The 14,293-nt window shown below is 46.8% G+C and overlaps 1 protein-coding gene across 11 annotated transcripts in view; it reads left to right on the top strand.

The window, feature by feature from the left end:
- Positions 1 to 14,293, top strand: part of PUM2 (pumilio RNA binding family member 2) — a 70,313-nt gene that overhangs the window by 15,640 nt on the left and 40,380 nt on the right. For 5 of the 11 annotated variants that reach the window (XM_056814865.1, XM_056814877.1, XM_056814868.1 and 2 more), the window contains exons 1-4: positions 2,852 to 2,873; positions 6,898 to 7,006; positions 13,248 to 13,435; positions 13,965 to 14,134. In XM_056814865.1, coding sequence (XP_056670843.1) covers positions 13,256 to 13,435; positions 13,965 to 14,134 — 350 coding nt within the window. In that variant the 5' untranslated portion in view covers positions 2,852 to 2,873; positions 6,898 to 7,006; positions 13,248 to 13,255. Of the gene's footprint in view, positions 1 to 1,281; positions 1,351 to 2,735; positions 2,817 to 2,851; positions 2,874 to 6,897; positions 7,007 to 13,247; positions 13,436 to 13,964; positions 14,135 to 14,293 lie in introns of those variants that run through there. The other 6 variants (XM_003339883.4, XM_007477941.3, XM_001369389.5 and 3 more) reach the window with 3 other exon arrangements.

Genomic DNA, 14,293 nt, shown 5'->3' with positions numbered 1-14,293 from the left:
CCATAACATCTTGTGCCAGGGAAATCAGGGGAGCCTCTTAAATCATCTGATTGGGGAGGCCTTCATCTTCCCATCACCCTTACAACAGGGGAACCCCAATTTCCAAAGCAGCACCCCTCAATAATATTATGGAGGAGTGAGTGGGAGAGTAGTCAACCTGCCAAAACGTACCTTTCAACACCTTTCTTCCTTCACCTCTAGCTTCCTTTGACCATCTTTAGTCAACCTTTAAGCAACACCAAGGCCAATTTCACATAGAATCCTTACACTGCATGCATAGGTTCCCTTAGTTTTCTATCAGAGATGCCCTTGTGCAAGGACTCCCAGTATCTGAAATGCTGACAAGAACCAAAGGCATGGAGGTGGGAGATGGCGTGCTGAATGTAGAGAGTATTGGGTGGGTCATTTTGGCCTGAAGAAAGAGTTTGACAAAGGAAACCAAGGGAAACCAATCTAGAAAGGTTGTTCAGACTGGGAAAGGCTCCCCTTTTCATCCTGCTGTCTCCCCTCAGTGCATGGACATTGGGAAATTAGTCTGCAAAATGGGGATAAGAATAGCATCTTCCCACCAGGGTTCTTGGGAAGGTTGAGTGAAATCACCTGTCTGAAGGCCTGTGCCAGCTTGGAAGTGCTTTTCTACATTGCTATTGTTTGTTGGAGCTTTCTGGGGAGGCAGGGAGCAGGAGGGATTTATGTGGCAGTTTCCCAGAGAAAGAGGACCAGGGCTACTTGGTAATGAAGAATCGAATGTAGGCGACAGTGGTGGGAGGAGGCCTCCTTGCTGGCCAGGGTCCCTAACTCCTGGGCAGGCAGGCAGGGAGGAAGGAAGAAGTATAAGACTAGAAGAATGGCAAACATCTAAGTTGGAGCTGTGGAGCACCACGCACGGGGTGGCTTCGAAAACTTGGTTCTGAGAGGCAGCAAGTAGAACCCCAACATCCCCTTCTAGGGGCTTGGGGGTGCTGTGAGCTGTACCCTGGCTTGAATGGTCTTAATTGTTGGCATGCGTTTGTTGTAGATGGGTGTTAAAGGAGTACTTAAGGAACCCTTAGTTCTATTGGAAATGAGGAATTTCGAAGTCTGAAACAACAAAGTGAACCATGGTTGTTGACAGTGATAAGAGCACTTCCCTTGTTAAGAGAGTGAATTCTGTCATTTCTCTGTGGCCTGGGGGAGGTGAGAGGCCCCAAAGAGCCTCTCTAGAGGTGGGCTGGAAGTGAAGGCAGGCCTGCTTGTGGAGTAAAAGAGTCTAATTTTCCTTTTCTTTTTATTGCCCAACAGGTTTGATCCGTGGATGAAATGAATCATGATTTTCAAGCTCTTGCATTAGAATCTCGGGGAATGGGAGAGGTAAATATTCACAGAAGCCTTTGGACTCAGGCCCTCCATCGACACGTTCTTGAAAGCAGCAGCAGGAAGTGCCCGCCCCAAAGCCATCCGCTCAGCCCCCCTCCCTGCAGGCTTTCTTTGACAACTCCTGGCACTTGTGGGCTTTCAGTGTGGTCATTTGCATCTGGGGGAGTCACTGAGATTGTCAGAGGGAGGCAGAGCGGTGGGAACCCCTTGGTGGCTAGTTTGTGCTGAGAGCCACAGCTCAGCCCCCTCCCTGTTCTGCTGTTCCTGAGGCCTGCTGCTGGGGTCAGCCCAGCCTCCTGCAGCTTCCTGAGCTTCCCTTTTCTCCTCTTCCTTCCCCCCACGAGGCTGAGGGAGCCACTGAGAGGAACTGGCATTTCTGCAGCCCCTTTAGCTTTCCAGAATGCTTAATCATTACTTTCCCCAGGAACCCTAGCAAGTGAGTGATGATAGGTCTGTGGCCCCAGGGAGCTTCCTTGTCTTGGCCAGAGTCACAGTTAATAGCCATCAAGATTGGAACTCGGGTGTCCTTGACTCCCACTTTCACACGCCCTACTTAGCGCTCTCACCAGGGCATAGACATTGAAGACTTGGTAACCGGTGGCTTCCCTGCCCAGGGTGCCTGTAGAGCCGAGAACTAGCCAGTCAGGGCCAGGCCCCAGCCTCCCCTCCCCTTCTCCAGAGAGCTGCCAAAGACTGAGGCTCAGCCCCTGACGACCTCAGCTCGTCTACCCCGCTGCCCCTTGTGGAGGAGTGTCTGTCTTCTTGGGCAGCGTTGGCATCCGTGGCAGGGAGAGGAGAGAGGCAGAGACCCAGACCTGGCTACATGGGCCAGATCCCAAGCAAAGCTGTCAGGCTTCTCTAACCAGGCTGTGAACCGGCCCTCTGGGCCCCAGGTTCCTCCTTCATGCACAGACTCCAGCCCTATTCTTTGAAAGGGAGAAAAGGGAAACCCGGGATTGGGGGGGGTAGTTGAGATGACTCTTGAGCAAAGCAGTGTCCACCACCTGAGTACCACCGGGCAAAGGGGCAGCTTTTTTGGCAGTTTGCCTACTGAGAAAAGAGGAGCAATCCTATGAGTGTCTGAAACAGGTCCTGCGAAATCCCATTTATCGGGAGTCTTTTCCACAGAACGTAGGTTTGGGGCAATGGAAGGGGCTGCAGCGTCCTCGAATTTGTAACTCAAGACGGAGACCCAGGGCGTGGCAGTATCAACCAGAGCCTCCTTCCCATTCAGCTGTTCAGAGTCCTTCCTTTTTTGTCATTTGATCCCTCCCTGATGCTCCCCCCCAACCCCGTGACAGGGGACTCAGAACCTGTGCAGCTTTTCTTCTCTGGGTATCTGTCTCCCACCAGCCTTTCTGTCTTTCCCCGTCTCACAGGCAGCTAGGAACCTTCAGGGATTTCCTTCTTTGCCTGTGGGGGTCTCTCACCAGCCTTCCTCTCCTCCTGCCCTCTGACAGGTGAGGCGTTTTTGTTGCACCCCAGAATTCTTCCACTCTGTAAACTTAAGTGTTGAAGTAAGTAAGTGTCAGCATCCATAAAGTTTTCTTTGTTATTTTCTTAAATCTCCCAATCCTGTTAATGAAAAGGTCTTTTCCATAGAATGACGGGGGTCTGAATTGTTCTGCAAAAATGGGATTTTGCCCATTCGCCTTGTAGGAAGCACCTGGAGAGCATTGCATGTGTAGTATGGGCACGAGCCCCTTTGGGTGGTGAGGAGGCGGACAGTGCACTCTCCTTGGGTGCCAGAGCTAGCTAACAGGAGCCCTCAGGCCTTGGGCATTTGGGTTTGGGGGTTTTTCCATTTAATGGGGATGAATGGTGTCCGTCCAGCCCCAGCATTTCTGCTTGTGACCAGTAGAAGGCTTTGTCTGAGGTGGTCAGAGAAAAGAGCCAAGTTCCCTGACCACCCCCACCCTCCGCCCCAGGGGGATGCACTTGCTCACTTTGCCTTCTGAGCAGCACAGCTTTGGACCCATTTTATTTACATTTGCCTCCAGGCACAGGGGACTGACTAGAAGTGGACAAGAAGGAGCTTGCCTCTTAGAGTAAGAGTCCCCCCACCCTCTGGGATAAGAGCTTCCTTAGGCCTGCAGGTAGAACTTGGAGTTTTCCTAGCCTAAGCACTAGCCTCGTGGACTCTGCTGTTCTCCCTTCCTTTGCTCTACCATTTACCAGGTGGAACAGGAGGTGGGGGAAGGAATGTAGGTGCCCTGTGAAGGTGAATGGGAGAGGGAGAGGGAGAGGGTCCTTGGGTGTGAACGGGACAAGGTGCTAGCTGGCACATTAGAGGCCTGGGAACGGCTCAGACTAGATCATTCAAGGCATTCTTTGAGAGCATTTAGAGAAGGGGAACCAATATGTCTTCTCCAAAGCATGTTAGGCCAGGCAGGGCATCTTCCTTTCCTTGATAGGCTCTCCAGGCTGATGGGCTACGAATTGGATGAAGGCTCTTGGTAGTCCTGAAGACAGGAGAGGAGCGTCACCTACATGCTCATCTAATTCAGTGGGTCTGGAACTGGTGGAGGGATTAGAGCCGCAGCAGACCTTTGGCAGTTTGGAGGGAGTTTCCACAGAGGAGGACTGAGCGGCCAAAGAAGGCTTTGGGCTGGGCTGTTGGAGCTGAGTCCTATAAACCAGCAGAAGATAGTCGTGGGAGGGGAGGGGCTGGGCTGGGCTGGGCTGGGCTGGAGGAATAGTTGTCAAATGTGCTCTAAGGCCGAGAATGGTGATCCATGAGGAAAGGTCCCTTGAAGGAGGGCTTTGATGACTCTGGAGAGAGCATATTTTTAGTAGAGCCACATTTCAGGAGTGACTTAGGCCAGGCTGTTCTAGTTTGGCCTGGAGAGCTTTAATAATGAATTCAGGGGAAGCTAGGTAGCCCCCAGCATGGAGATGGCTGCCGGGGCTGGGGGGTGTCCTGCAGTCCTAGCCTCACCACTCTAATGCCTTCGAACTGTACTGGTTCTAAGAAGATAAGGGTTTTAAAAAGGAATGAATTCATAGTTCTCATTGATGACTCGTGAGTTACCTGTATGAAAATATGGGGAAGGTTTTCCTGGGCATCCTCTTGGCCTTGTATTGTCTCAAATCTTTCTGGTTATTTGGAAATCGAGGGGAATGTGAGAAAGCCATTGCAGGTAAAGACAGAAGCCAAAAAGAGCCACACTTGCCCCTCTGCTCTCGGGGAGGCCGTTACTATATGGCTGCCATTCAAAGGCCCTTCCAGGAAGGCTTAGCATGTAATTTTTTCTGCCTTACATGTAACATTGATTTATAAACATTTGATTAAGCTAAAGTATCTTTTGTGAACACCTGGAATGAGGGCTTAGCTTGACCTCAGTTTTGCCAAGAGAAAGTCATATTTGCTTTAATGATTCCTTTTTTTTTTAATTTAATGAACAGGCTTTTAAAAGTTAGATTTGAGGTATAGATTGCTAGAGCATTAGGGACAAATGGCTCAAAGCCTAACTTCAAATCTGTAGTAGTTTAGGGCCCTTCTTTGTCATAGGTTAATTTTGCTGTCCAAGGGAGTTCTGTGTTCATTGACTGACTGACTCTTTTAGAAAACAGATGGGCAGGGTCAGGTAGGTGGCTCAGTGGATAGGAAGTTAGGTCTGAAGATAGAAGGTCCTGGATTAAAATCTGGCCTCAGACACTTCCTAGCTGTGTGACCCTAGGCAAGTCACTTAACCCCAATTACCTAGTTGTTAGCATTCCTCTACCTTAGAACCGATCCTGAAGAAGGTAAGGGTTTTTAAAGAAGAAAACATCTGGATGTCTTAGTCTTTGAAGGTATAAAAGTCCAAGGGGGAAAGCTTTTCTTCCAGGCAAGACTGAAGCTCAGAGTTTATTCCCTGGTCACACTGATCAAAGGAGGACTAAAAACCAAAATTGATGATTTCCAGTCCAGGCTTACCACTGTCAAAACCAAAAACAAGACCGATGAGAAGAGAGAATATAAGAAATCCAGAAAGGCAGGGAATCCTTAGAAGATTTGGGGAGGCAGTGCTCAGGGGGAAAAGAGAAAGAAGCTCTGAATTTGGATTCATTCATGTGTGTGACCTTCAATAAGTCACTTAATCCCTGGGGGTCAGAAGTAGAACACTGGGTCTGGACCATTGCATATGGTAGAGTTAATGATGTATTGATTAATTTTACCAAACTATTCCCCCTAAAAGAAAATGAGGGCTGGCTCTTCAGAAGGAGAAGGTATATTGGGAAATATGGGTCATGTGAAATAGCCACAACAATTTAAGAGGGAATTGTTCTAAATCAGCAAATCTCATATATTAGTACTAGACCCCTATTTTAAAAATGATTGTAAGATTGATGCTCTATGGGTCAGAATTATAGATATTTACCATTTTAGAAATTGAGTGTTTCCATATGATTAAGAAAATAGCCTTGACCTTGTCTCCCGGCCCCCTATCCTGTCCTCCTCACCCCCAGGCCCTGGGATCCCCTGAATGTTTCCCACAATATGCCTAATTGTAGGAGGTAGCCCCTAGGCCAGATCCTCAGATCCAGATTCTTGTCCATCCAGGGTCGCTGGTAGCTCTATGGTCATGGAAGTCACCTTCTCTTGAGCGTCAGTGTCCACCTCTGAATCATGAAGTCACATGCTCCTGGTCATGGCTGGAGGGGCAAAGAAGGTGATAGACGAATGGGCGGGCAGGTAGAGAGTGCCCTGTGGAAGGCAGCTTCTGTTCCTTGCTCCTTTCCCTGGGGATCAGATTGGACAAGGAGCTCATGCGCCACGGAGAAGGCGTCCTTGAGGGCTTGGGGGACTGGAGCCCCCTTACACACAGTTGCCTGTGAGGTGCTCACAGAGTCCTCTTTCTAGCACTAGGGAGGGTTTTTAGACAGCGTTACAACTACCTTTTTTCCCCCTTTTAATATATGGCTTGTTGTCCCCATACCTTTCACTGCAGTTCCCTTTTTGGTCCTTTGGTGTGCCCTTGGACCTGACCACTGTTGCCCCCTGTATCTTGGCATGGTCAGGGCCATTGAGGAGAGGCTGTACACTTCCCTTGTCATCTAGGCCCACCCACAGAAACAGTCCTAGGAAGATGCTCAGGCCCAGGGCAAATGGGAGTCAAGTTGGAACCCAGGTTTTCAGACCCCTGAGTCTGGCCCTCCTTGCTCGTTGTATCCCATCACCTCTTCGTGTCTGTCTGTCTGTCTGTTTTCCATGATGTCCTCGTGCCCAACTGTGCTTGGCTGCTCTCTTGTGGTCTGTTTGTGTTGCTTCCCATTCCTTGTATCTGCACAGCGGTGCTGTGAACACATTTGTGCGAAGTCGTTTTCTTAGCTTCTTTATTTGAGGATAAGCCCTCAATGTGGAGTCACCCCGCCAGAGGACAAGCCGGTTTATGAGTCTACTTTGAATCAGTCGAATGAGTTAACGGGCTCCTTCCCAGATTTTCGTAGAGTAGTTTCTTTCACATGTCAGTATTGAAATGCTTTCCCTTTAACTGCATGATGACTCGCGTTTCGTAGCACAAGTTAAACATGATCCTTTTCTTCTCTCCAAAATAGCTTTTGCCTACCAAAAAATTTTGGGAACCTGATGATTCCACAAAAGATGGACAAAAAAGCGTCTTTCTTGGGGACGATGAATGGAGAGAGACTGCTTGGGGTACTCCTCGTAAGTGATTGCTTTCTATGAATCGATGATCATTGCTCCGCTAATCTTTATTTCCTAAGCTGAGATCACCAGCAAAGTCCTTGCTGTTTATTCATGTTTAAATCAAGTTCCAGAGCACACACTACCTTCCGGTTTGGAAATCCCTGACTGACCTGGTCCCCCTGGTGGTGACTTAGAGAGTGTCAGTGGCTTCTGACTCTAGCCTTCGAGTTCCCTCCTTGGTCAGTCAGTCAGCATTTAATCCCTATTTCCTGACTGACTGCTATACACCTCCCACCTTTGCCCTTGCCCAGGTTGTGTATCCTCCCAGAATTCCTAGTTTCTTTCAGGGCTTTGCTCCAGTGCTGCCTCCTTCCTCCAGGAAGCTTTCCTTGATACATGTCTATATGCATAGCTCTCTCGTTCTTCCTCCTGGAGAGAAGAGAGGTTCACTTTGGTGCCCCAGACTGGAACACAGTGTTTTACACAGATTGATGCTTAGCCAACACTTGGTGTAGAACTAATAATAACATTTCTAATGTTCAACTTGAAACACTCAGACTTGTGCTCGCCACCTCTTTGTATGAGGGGTTAAATTCCTGATTCTTAAGAAGAATATTAAAAGAGATTTAACTTTTATAGTGAGTTTCCTAAAAGATGTTGGTAAAATGAAGTGTTTCTTAAGGGGATTTGAAATACCCTTTAAATTATACCAGATCATTTGACTCAATTCCATAAATAAAGAAAACTGAATATAGCACTGCTTCAGAGAGTTAGTTACTTTGAAGAGCTCCTGCAGCAACCAGTTTTTGGTTAATAACAGTTAAATCCAATGTGATGCTTGAGTTGTCGTCGTCTTCACATTTTGGGGTAAAAATGGCTTAACCAAAAACCAAAGACTTGGAAGCCTTCAAAAATCTTCAAGCTTCAAATAATTTCTAACGTCAGGAATTTGCCTGAATTAGCGGCTCTGTTCAGACCCAGATTATATACTTTTTTATAGAAATTTGGAAAGTTTTAGGTCATCTCATTGTTACATATTTTTAAAATTTATATCATTAGGTCAGTGGATATTAAGAGTTGGCTTTCTTTAAGCCAGAAAAATGTTCTTAACATTTCTTAATCTAAATGAATAATTCCTTTTAAGACTAGAATTTAGAGATTTAATTACATGAATGTATTTAAATAATGAAAAATTAGAGGCAAGAATTTCAGCAAATTTTTAATACTAAGCTCCATTTCTTTCTATAACCACAATGCATACTTTGATATAACTTTGCCTAGTGTTTTTGAAACTGCATATTATGAATTTTATAGCAGTGAATTAGATTCTTGTTATAATGTAGCTATGTCAGAAAAGGAAATGAGGATAAGATTCCTTTATTTCGTTGGTGGACATTTTGGTTTATTGTATTTAAGGCTTAAAAAGAAGGCATTGGGAAATTGACCTGTCTTACTTCAGTTTACCTGAACATTTCTATTTATTTACATTCATTAGGGATGGTTGGGAAACAGTGTGTTGTGCTAGGTAACTATTATCTTCAAGCTATGTGATTGATTTTTAAAAAGTATAATTCGGTGTTCTGGACATTATTTTCTGATAATAACTGTACGGTTTTAATTTTGGAGAATACTTGAAAGTATTTTTAAGTCTGTTGAAGTATCAACTGATTTTATGAAAGCCAAAAGTAAATCAATTATTTTCTCCAGACTGAGCCAGAAACTTGGATAAACGGATGAAAAAAACTTAAATGATTACCATGTGTGTGCTGGGTGCTCTGCTAAGCTTTGGGGGCACAAAGAAAAGCTGTGCTTTGCGGAGAGAGGTTGCATTCTCCTAGTGAATTAGGAAGTCTTGGCCAAACAGGTGTCTGGGCAGTGGTGATTGGTTTCCTGTTTTCAGAGTCGGCTGACGAGGGGGAGAAGGCCCTGACCACGGTGGTGGGGTCTGGATGTGGTCTGGGACCGTGAGCAGCAGCTTGGACACAACACGTCCAGAATCTTTTGTCTGGAACCACCTTCCGTTCTTCTGAAGTTGTGGTCGAGGGGATCACCGTCTTGGTCTTCTCCCTGGCTTCTGACCTGCGTGCCATCCTTGATTCCTCACTTTCGCTGCCCCATGCCTAGTGGGTTGTCAAGTCCTGTCTAAACTGTCCTCACAGCATCTCCAGTATTGCTTCCTTCTGTCCTTGTTTCATGCCTGGGCAGGGTGTCCGGCTGCCTCTAGTTTCTCCCCTCCAGTCAACCTTCCATTGAACAGACAAATGAATCTCTCAGAAGTGCAGATCTGCCCAACTAGGAAACTCTCAGCTCTGCTTCCGTCCTCCACCTTGAAGGGGGCGGCTCAGAGCAGTGACTGCCGCACTTGGTCGTGTCCCCACTCCCTTCTTCCCCAGCTCCACTTACTCTGAGTCGAGGCTTTGGGCAGAACGCTTTCTTGTCATCTTTGCTTTTAGACTGCATTTCTTGAGAGGAAGGGCTGGTTCTTGGTGGTTTAGGAGGTGTCATTTAGTCTTCACACTGTAGCCAGCACCATCGAAGCCCTTCTGTGAGTGAATGGAAGGGTAGTTCTTAACTGTTAGCTTTCCTGTTTGCCATCCAGACCCAGAGTGGCCCTTTGTACCATTCCTCATTGTTTTTGATGAGACCAAAAAATAATACACCTTTTCTTTGGTGTCTGTGATTCTTCATGACCTTACTTGGGGTTTTCCTGGCTAAAATACTGCAGCTGGGGCAGCTGGGTGGCTCAGTGGATTGAGAGCCACACCTAAAGACTGGATATACTTCTTAGCTGGGTGACCCTGGGCGAGTCACTTAACCCCCATTGCCTAGCCCTTACTGCTCTTCTGCCTTAGAACCAATGCACATACTTGATTCCAAGACAGAAAGTAAGGGTTTTAAATAAATAAATAAAATATTGCAGTGGTTGGCCATTTCCTTCTCCAGCTCATTTTACAGATGAGGAAGCTGAGGCAAACAAAGTCTTAAATGAATTGTCCAGGGTCACCAACTGGTAAGGGTCTGAGGCCAGATATGAACTTAGAGCTTCCTGATACCAGACTTTTCACTCCCCCACCTGGCTGTCCCTTCCCTTTTCTGTAGATCACTTCAAATGGTTGAAGATGCCTTTTGTGCCTCTCAAAGGCTTCTTTTCAGGACAACCAAGTCCATGTCCCACAGTCCGTCTTTAGCTGGCAGGATTTCAAGGCCTTTTGTCCCCTGAGGCCTTCCAGCTTCTCAGTGACTTTGTTTAGCTTTGGGCCATGCTTAGAGGCATCTCTGCAGGCCCCAAATTATGATTCCACCTCAGAGTGGATCAGGCTTCTTGGCTGCCCTTGCACCTTTCTCGCCTATCAGGCGTGGAGACAACTAAGATGGAACCTTTTCCAAAAAATGGAGGCAGTCTGAAGTGCCGTAAAGAGAGGCCAGTTCACTGGCAGGAGCCCGGAAGACCTGGGTTCAAGGTCAATCTCCACATGCAGGGAGACTTCTCCCTGCTCTTGGACTGGAAGTTGGGGATAAGATTCCATTCTGTCTGGGTACAGTGGTTTCTTTGGAAGTTCCTGTGTCAGGGAAATCATAGGCCCAAAGAATTCACATCTCTGGGGGACCTTTTTTTTTTTTAACTTTCACTTCCGTCTTGGAGTCAATACTGTGTATTGGCTCCAAGGCAAAAGAGTGGTGAGAGCTAGGCCATGGGGGTGAAGGGACTTGTCCAGGGTCACACAGCTGGGAAGTGTCTGAGGCCAGATTGGAACCCAGGACCTCCCATCTCTAGGCCTGACTCTCCATCCACTGAGCCACCACAGCTGCCTCACAGGGGACTTCTTTGTAACTGATGACTGTTCACATGTTCAGTAAACTTTGATGAAGTGCCTATAGTGTGCCCAGCCCTGGGAATACAATAAGAAGCAGTAAGAACCTGCCCTGGAGGAGCTCACAGTATAATGAGAGACACAACGGGCAAACACATGGACTCAAAGCCAGAGGTGAGATTGGAGACAGGACTTCAAGGGAGCCAGGAAGGAGGAGAGAGAGCGCATTCTAGGCCTGGGAGGTAGAGATGCTCAGAGAGAATCCCCAGAGCCAAGAGATGGGGGGGAGGATCAGACCTGGGCTTTAGGAAAATCCCTTTAGGGGGGCTGAATGGAGGATGAACTGGAGAGGGGACAACCTGGAGATAGGCAGAGGCTGCACCAGAGAGGGGATGCCCAAGAGATGCTATAGAGGGGAAACAGAGGCCTTGGCACCAGCTTGGGTATGGGGCATGAGAGTAAGGAGCCCACACTCCTGGGTTGGGAGACTGAGCGACTCAGAACACTTGTTGCCCTCCGCGGTAAAGGGAAGATCGAAAGGGTAGGGGAGAGGATACGGGGGAAAATGAGTTCTCTTTGGGCCGGGAATTTTAAGGTATTTACTGGTTATCTAGCTCGAGAGGACTCAGCAGAGATTAGAGCAGGGTGGGTAGCAGAGAGATGGTCATTGCATGTAGGAGGGTGGTGAGGTCACTGGTCTGGAAGGAGAAAAGATTAGGAGAGTGTGAACTAAGGAGCGTCCAGCAAAGGAGACGGGAAGAGTGGTCAGAGAGGCAGGAGGAGAACCAGGAGAAAGGAGTATCCTGAAAACCTAGAAAGAAAGAGGCTCAACGAGGAGGGATCAGCAGTGCCCAGGGCTGCAGAGAGGTCACGGAGGATGAGGATTGAGGGGGAAAATTGATTGAATTTGGCACCAAAGAAATCTGGAGAGAGCCGAGGAAATGGAGGCCCTGCTCCTAGACAACCTTTCCGAGGCATTTGGCCACAAAAGGCAGAAGAGGAAATTAGGACGATAATAGCAATGGAAGGTCAGGCGAGGAGGAGAACCATGGACATATTTGTAGACAGAAAGAAGGAATCGGGACAGAGGGGGGAGATGACTGGGGGAACCATCTCTTGTACACATAGGCGGCTTAGCCTTGGCCAGGAGTAAGGCTGGGAAGGAGCAAGTCAACTTGGAATTAGGGTCAGAATGTCAGTTAGAAATGGACCGAAACAAGAATATCTTCTTTGTTGTCCTTTTGATGATGATAATGGAAAATTTTGAACTCTTAAGACATCTTTGAGGCCACCACGTCTACTTCCCTCTATTTACAAATGAGAGATTCTGAAACTTTTCCAATGGCACACAGCTGGAGAAAGAGTTCCGACTTGAGTCGTTCGGATTCCCAATCCAGTATGACTTTTTAGAGTGAATCATTGACCATTTATTTAACTTTTAGCTGAACTAGCCACTTCTTCAGCCTTTCAGAGTTGATTGTTTTCATAGACTAGATTTAGAGAAGGAGCTGAGATCATATACTCTGTCGGAACCATCTGCAAAACTTTGACAAAAACTTCTTTAATAGTTTTTGCCTCAGTTACTTTGAGTTTGTGTTTGGTGATCTTTTGTACTTCTACTTGTTTTAGATTGCCGTTATCCTTTATTCCTAGGCAGCTAAGTTGCACGGTGAATAGAGCATAGAGTCAGGAATCCCGAGTTTCCCTTCCAGCCTCACCCATGTACTACGTACTAAGGGACCTGAGCAAGTCACTTAACTGCTGTCTGCTTCAGTTTCCTCATCTGGACAATGGGCGTCATGATGGCACCTACCTCTTAGGGTTGCTGTGAGGATCACCTGAGATAATTATTATGCAGTGCTTTTTGTAGGACCTGGCACATAGTAAATGCTCTGTAAATGCTACGTTCACTAAATATTTCCCTTCCTTCCTTCCCTCTCTTGTAGAGTATTGATAAAATAAATTATGACTGAAACTCAGTCTAAAACGAATCAAGAGTACTTGCTTTTTATTGTGATGCTGATGGATTGCCTCCTTTCAGCCTTTCTTGAAAGAAGTCACTTCACCCCCATTGCCTAGTCCTTACTGCTCTTCTGCCTTACAACCAATACTCAGTATTGATTCTAAGGGGGAAGGTAAGATTTTTTTCTGAGGATATGACTGTGACACTGCCTCCTGTCAGGTGAGCATCATTCTCCCACCTTGTTCCAATTACTCTTCTTTTGGGAATTCTCTTCCCCGAAGGCACCTGTGAAACCTCCAGGCTGGCCTCTTCCCAAGGTTTTCTCCTGCACTGCCCTCAGGTGGTTCTTCCTTCCTGCTTCTCAGTGGTTGCAAGAGAAAGTTGCATGGGTGTCCCTGCAGAGATCACATAAGCAGGGAGAAGTGTGTGGGGTCCATACCCTCATTTAACTTGACACTGTTTTTGTCTTCTTTCTTCCCAACAGACCATTCGATGTCCCAGCCTATTATGGTGCAGAGAAGACCTGGACAGGGTTTTCATGGAAACAGTGAAGTAAATGCAGTCCTGTCTCCGCGGTCAGAGAGTGGGGGCCTTGGCGTGAGCATGGTAGAATATGTCCTAAGTTCTTCTCCTGCAGAGAAATTGGACTCTCGATTTAGGAAAGGAGCTTTTGTAAGTACCTCAGTACTTGGGAGCAAGACTCAGCCAATCACTTGGGTGTCTCCCTGTGGTTCTGTTTGGGTTTTGTCATATTTGGTTATCCTTGTTGCATTTTGGGAGAAGCCTTAGTCATTGGAGCATTCGGGGAGGTGTTTGGGCTTAATTATCCTACAGAGCAGACCAGCCACCAAGGTGAAACTGTAATTCCTTGTAGGGAAGGAGAGCCCTGAACGTGATGATTCAAACGTGACACCTTGGGATTCCAAGGAGACGTTCTTTCTCTTTCTGAAGCAGTCAGTGTACTTTGTGGTGTTAATGCTTTTCTAGCCCCGCTATAGTTAAGGTTGCATTAGCCCTTCCATTATAAATGATGATGGTTTTGTATGCCACTTTTGGCCTTTGGTAAACAAGGGAACCACTCAATTAAAATGAAAAGTGTCTTTGTTGTTTCCGTGCACTGCAGTGTAGATTTAGGTCACCTTATGGTGCCTTTTTTGTGTTCTATTAAATATTCAGAATCAAACAGATTCTTTTTCCTCAGGGCACTAGAGATGCTGAAACAGATGGACCTGAGAAAGGAGATGAGAAAGGCAAAGCTTCTCCATTTGAGGAGGACACAAACAGAGATCTTAAACAAGGAGATGAGGAGGATTCTAAAATAAATGGCAGAGGTTTGCCAAATGGAATGGATGCCGATTGCAAAGATTTTAAGTAAGATTTTCACTTTCTCCAGAAGACAAGCATGTCTCTTTAGGAATGATTACCTTATTAGTTTGTGTGGCTGGTTCAGATGGTTTTCCAGATGAAGGTTGATCACTCTGCCTCCCCTTATGCCTTGGGTTACCCGGAAGGTAGGCTAGTTGGTTTTCT

This window comes from Monodelphis domestica, chromosome 1 (assembly GCF_027887165.1).
Source record: "Monodelphis domestica isolate mMonDom1 chromosome 1, mMonDom1.pri, whole genome shotgun sequence".
NCBI classification, from domain to species: Eukaryota; Metazoa; Chordata; class Mammalia; order Didelphimorphia; family Didelphidae; genus Monodelphis; species Monodelphis domestica.
Note: the sequence above shows the minus strand (reverse complement) of the source record. Positions and strands in the feature narration are given on the sequence as shown.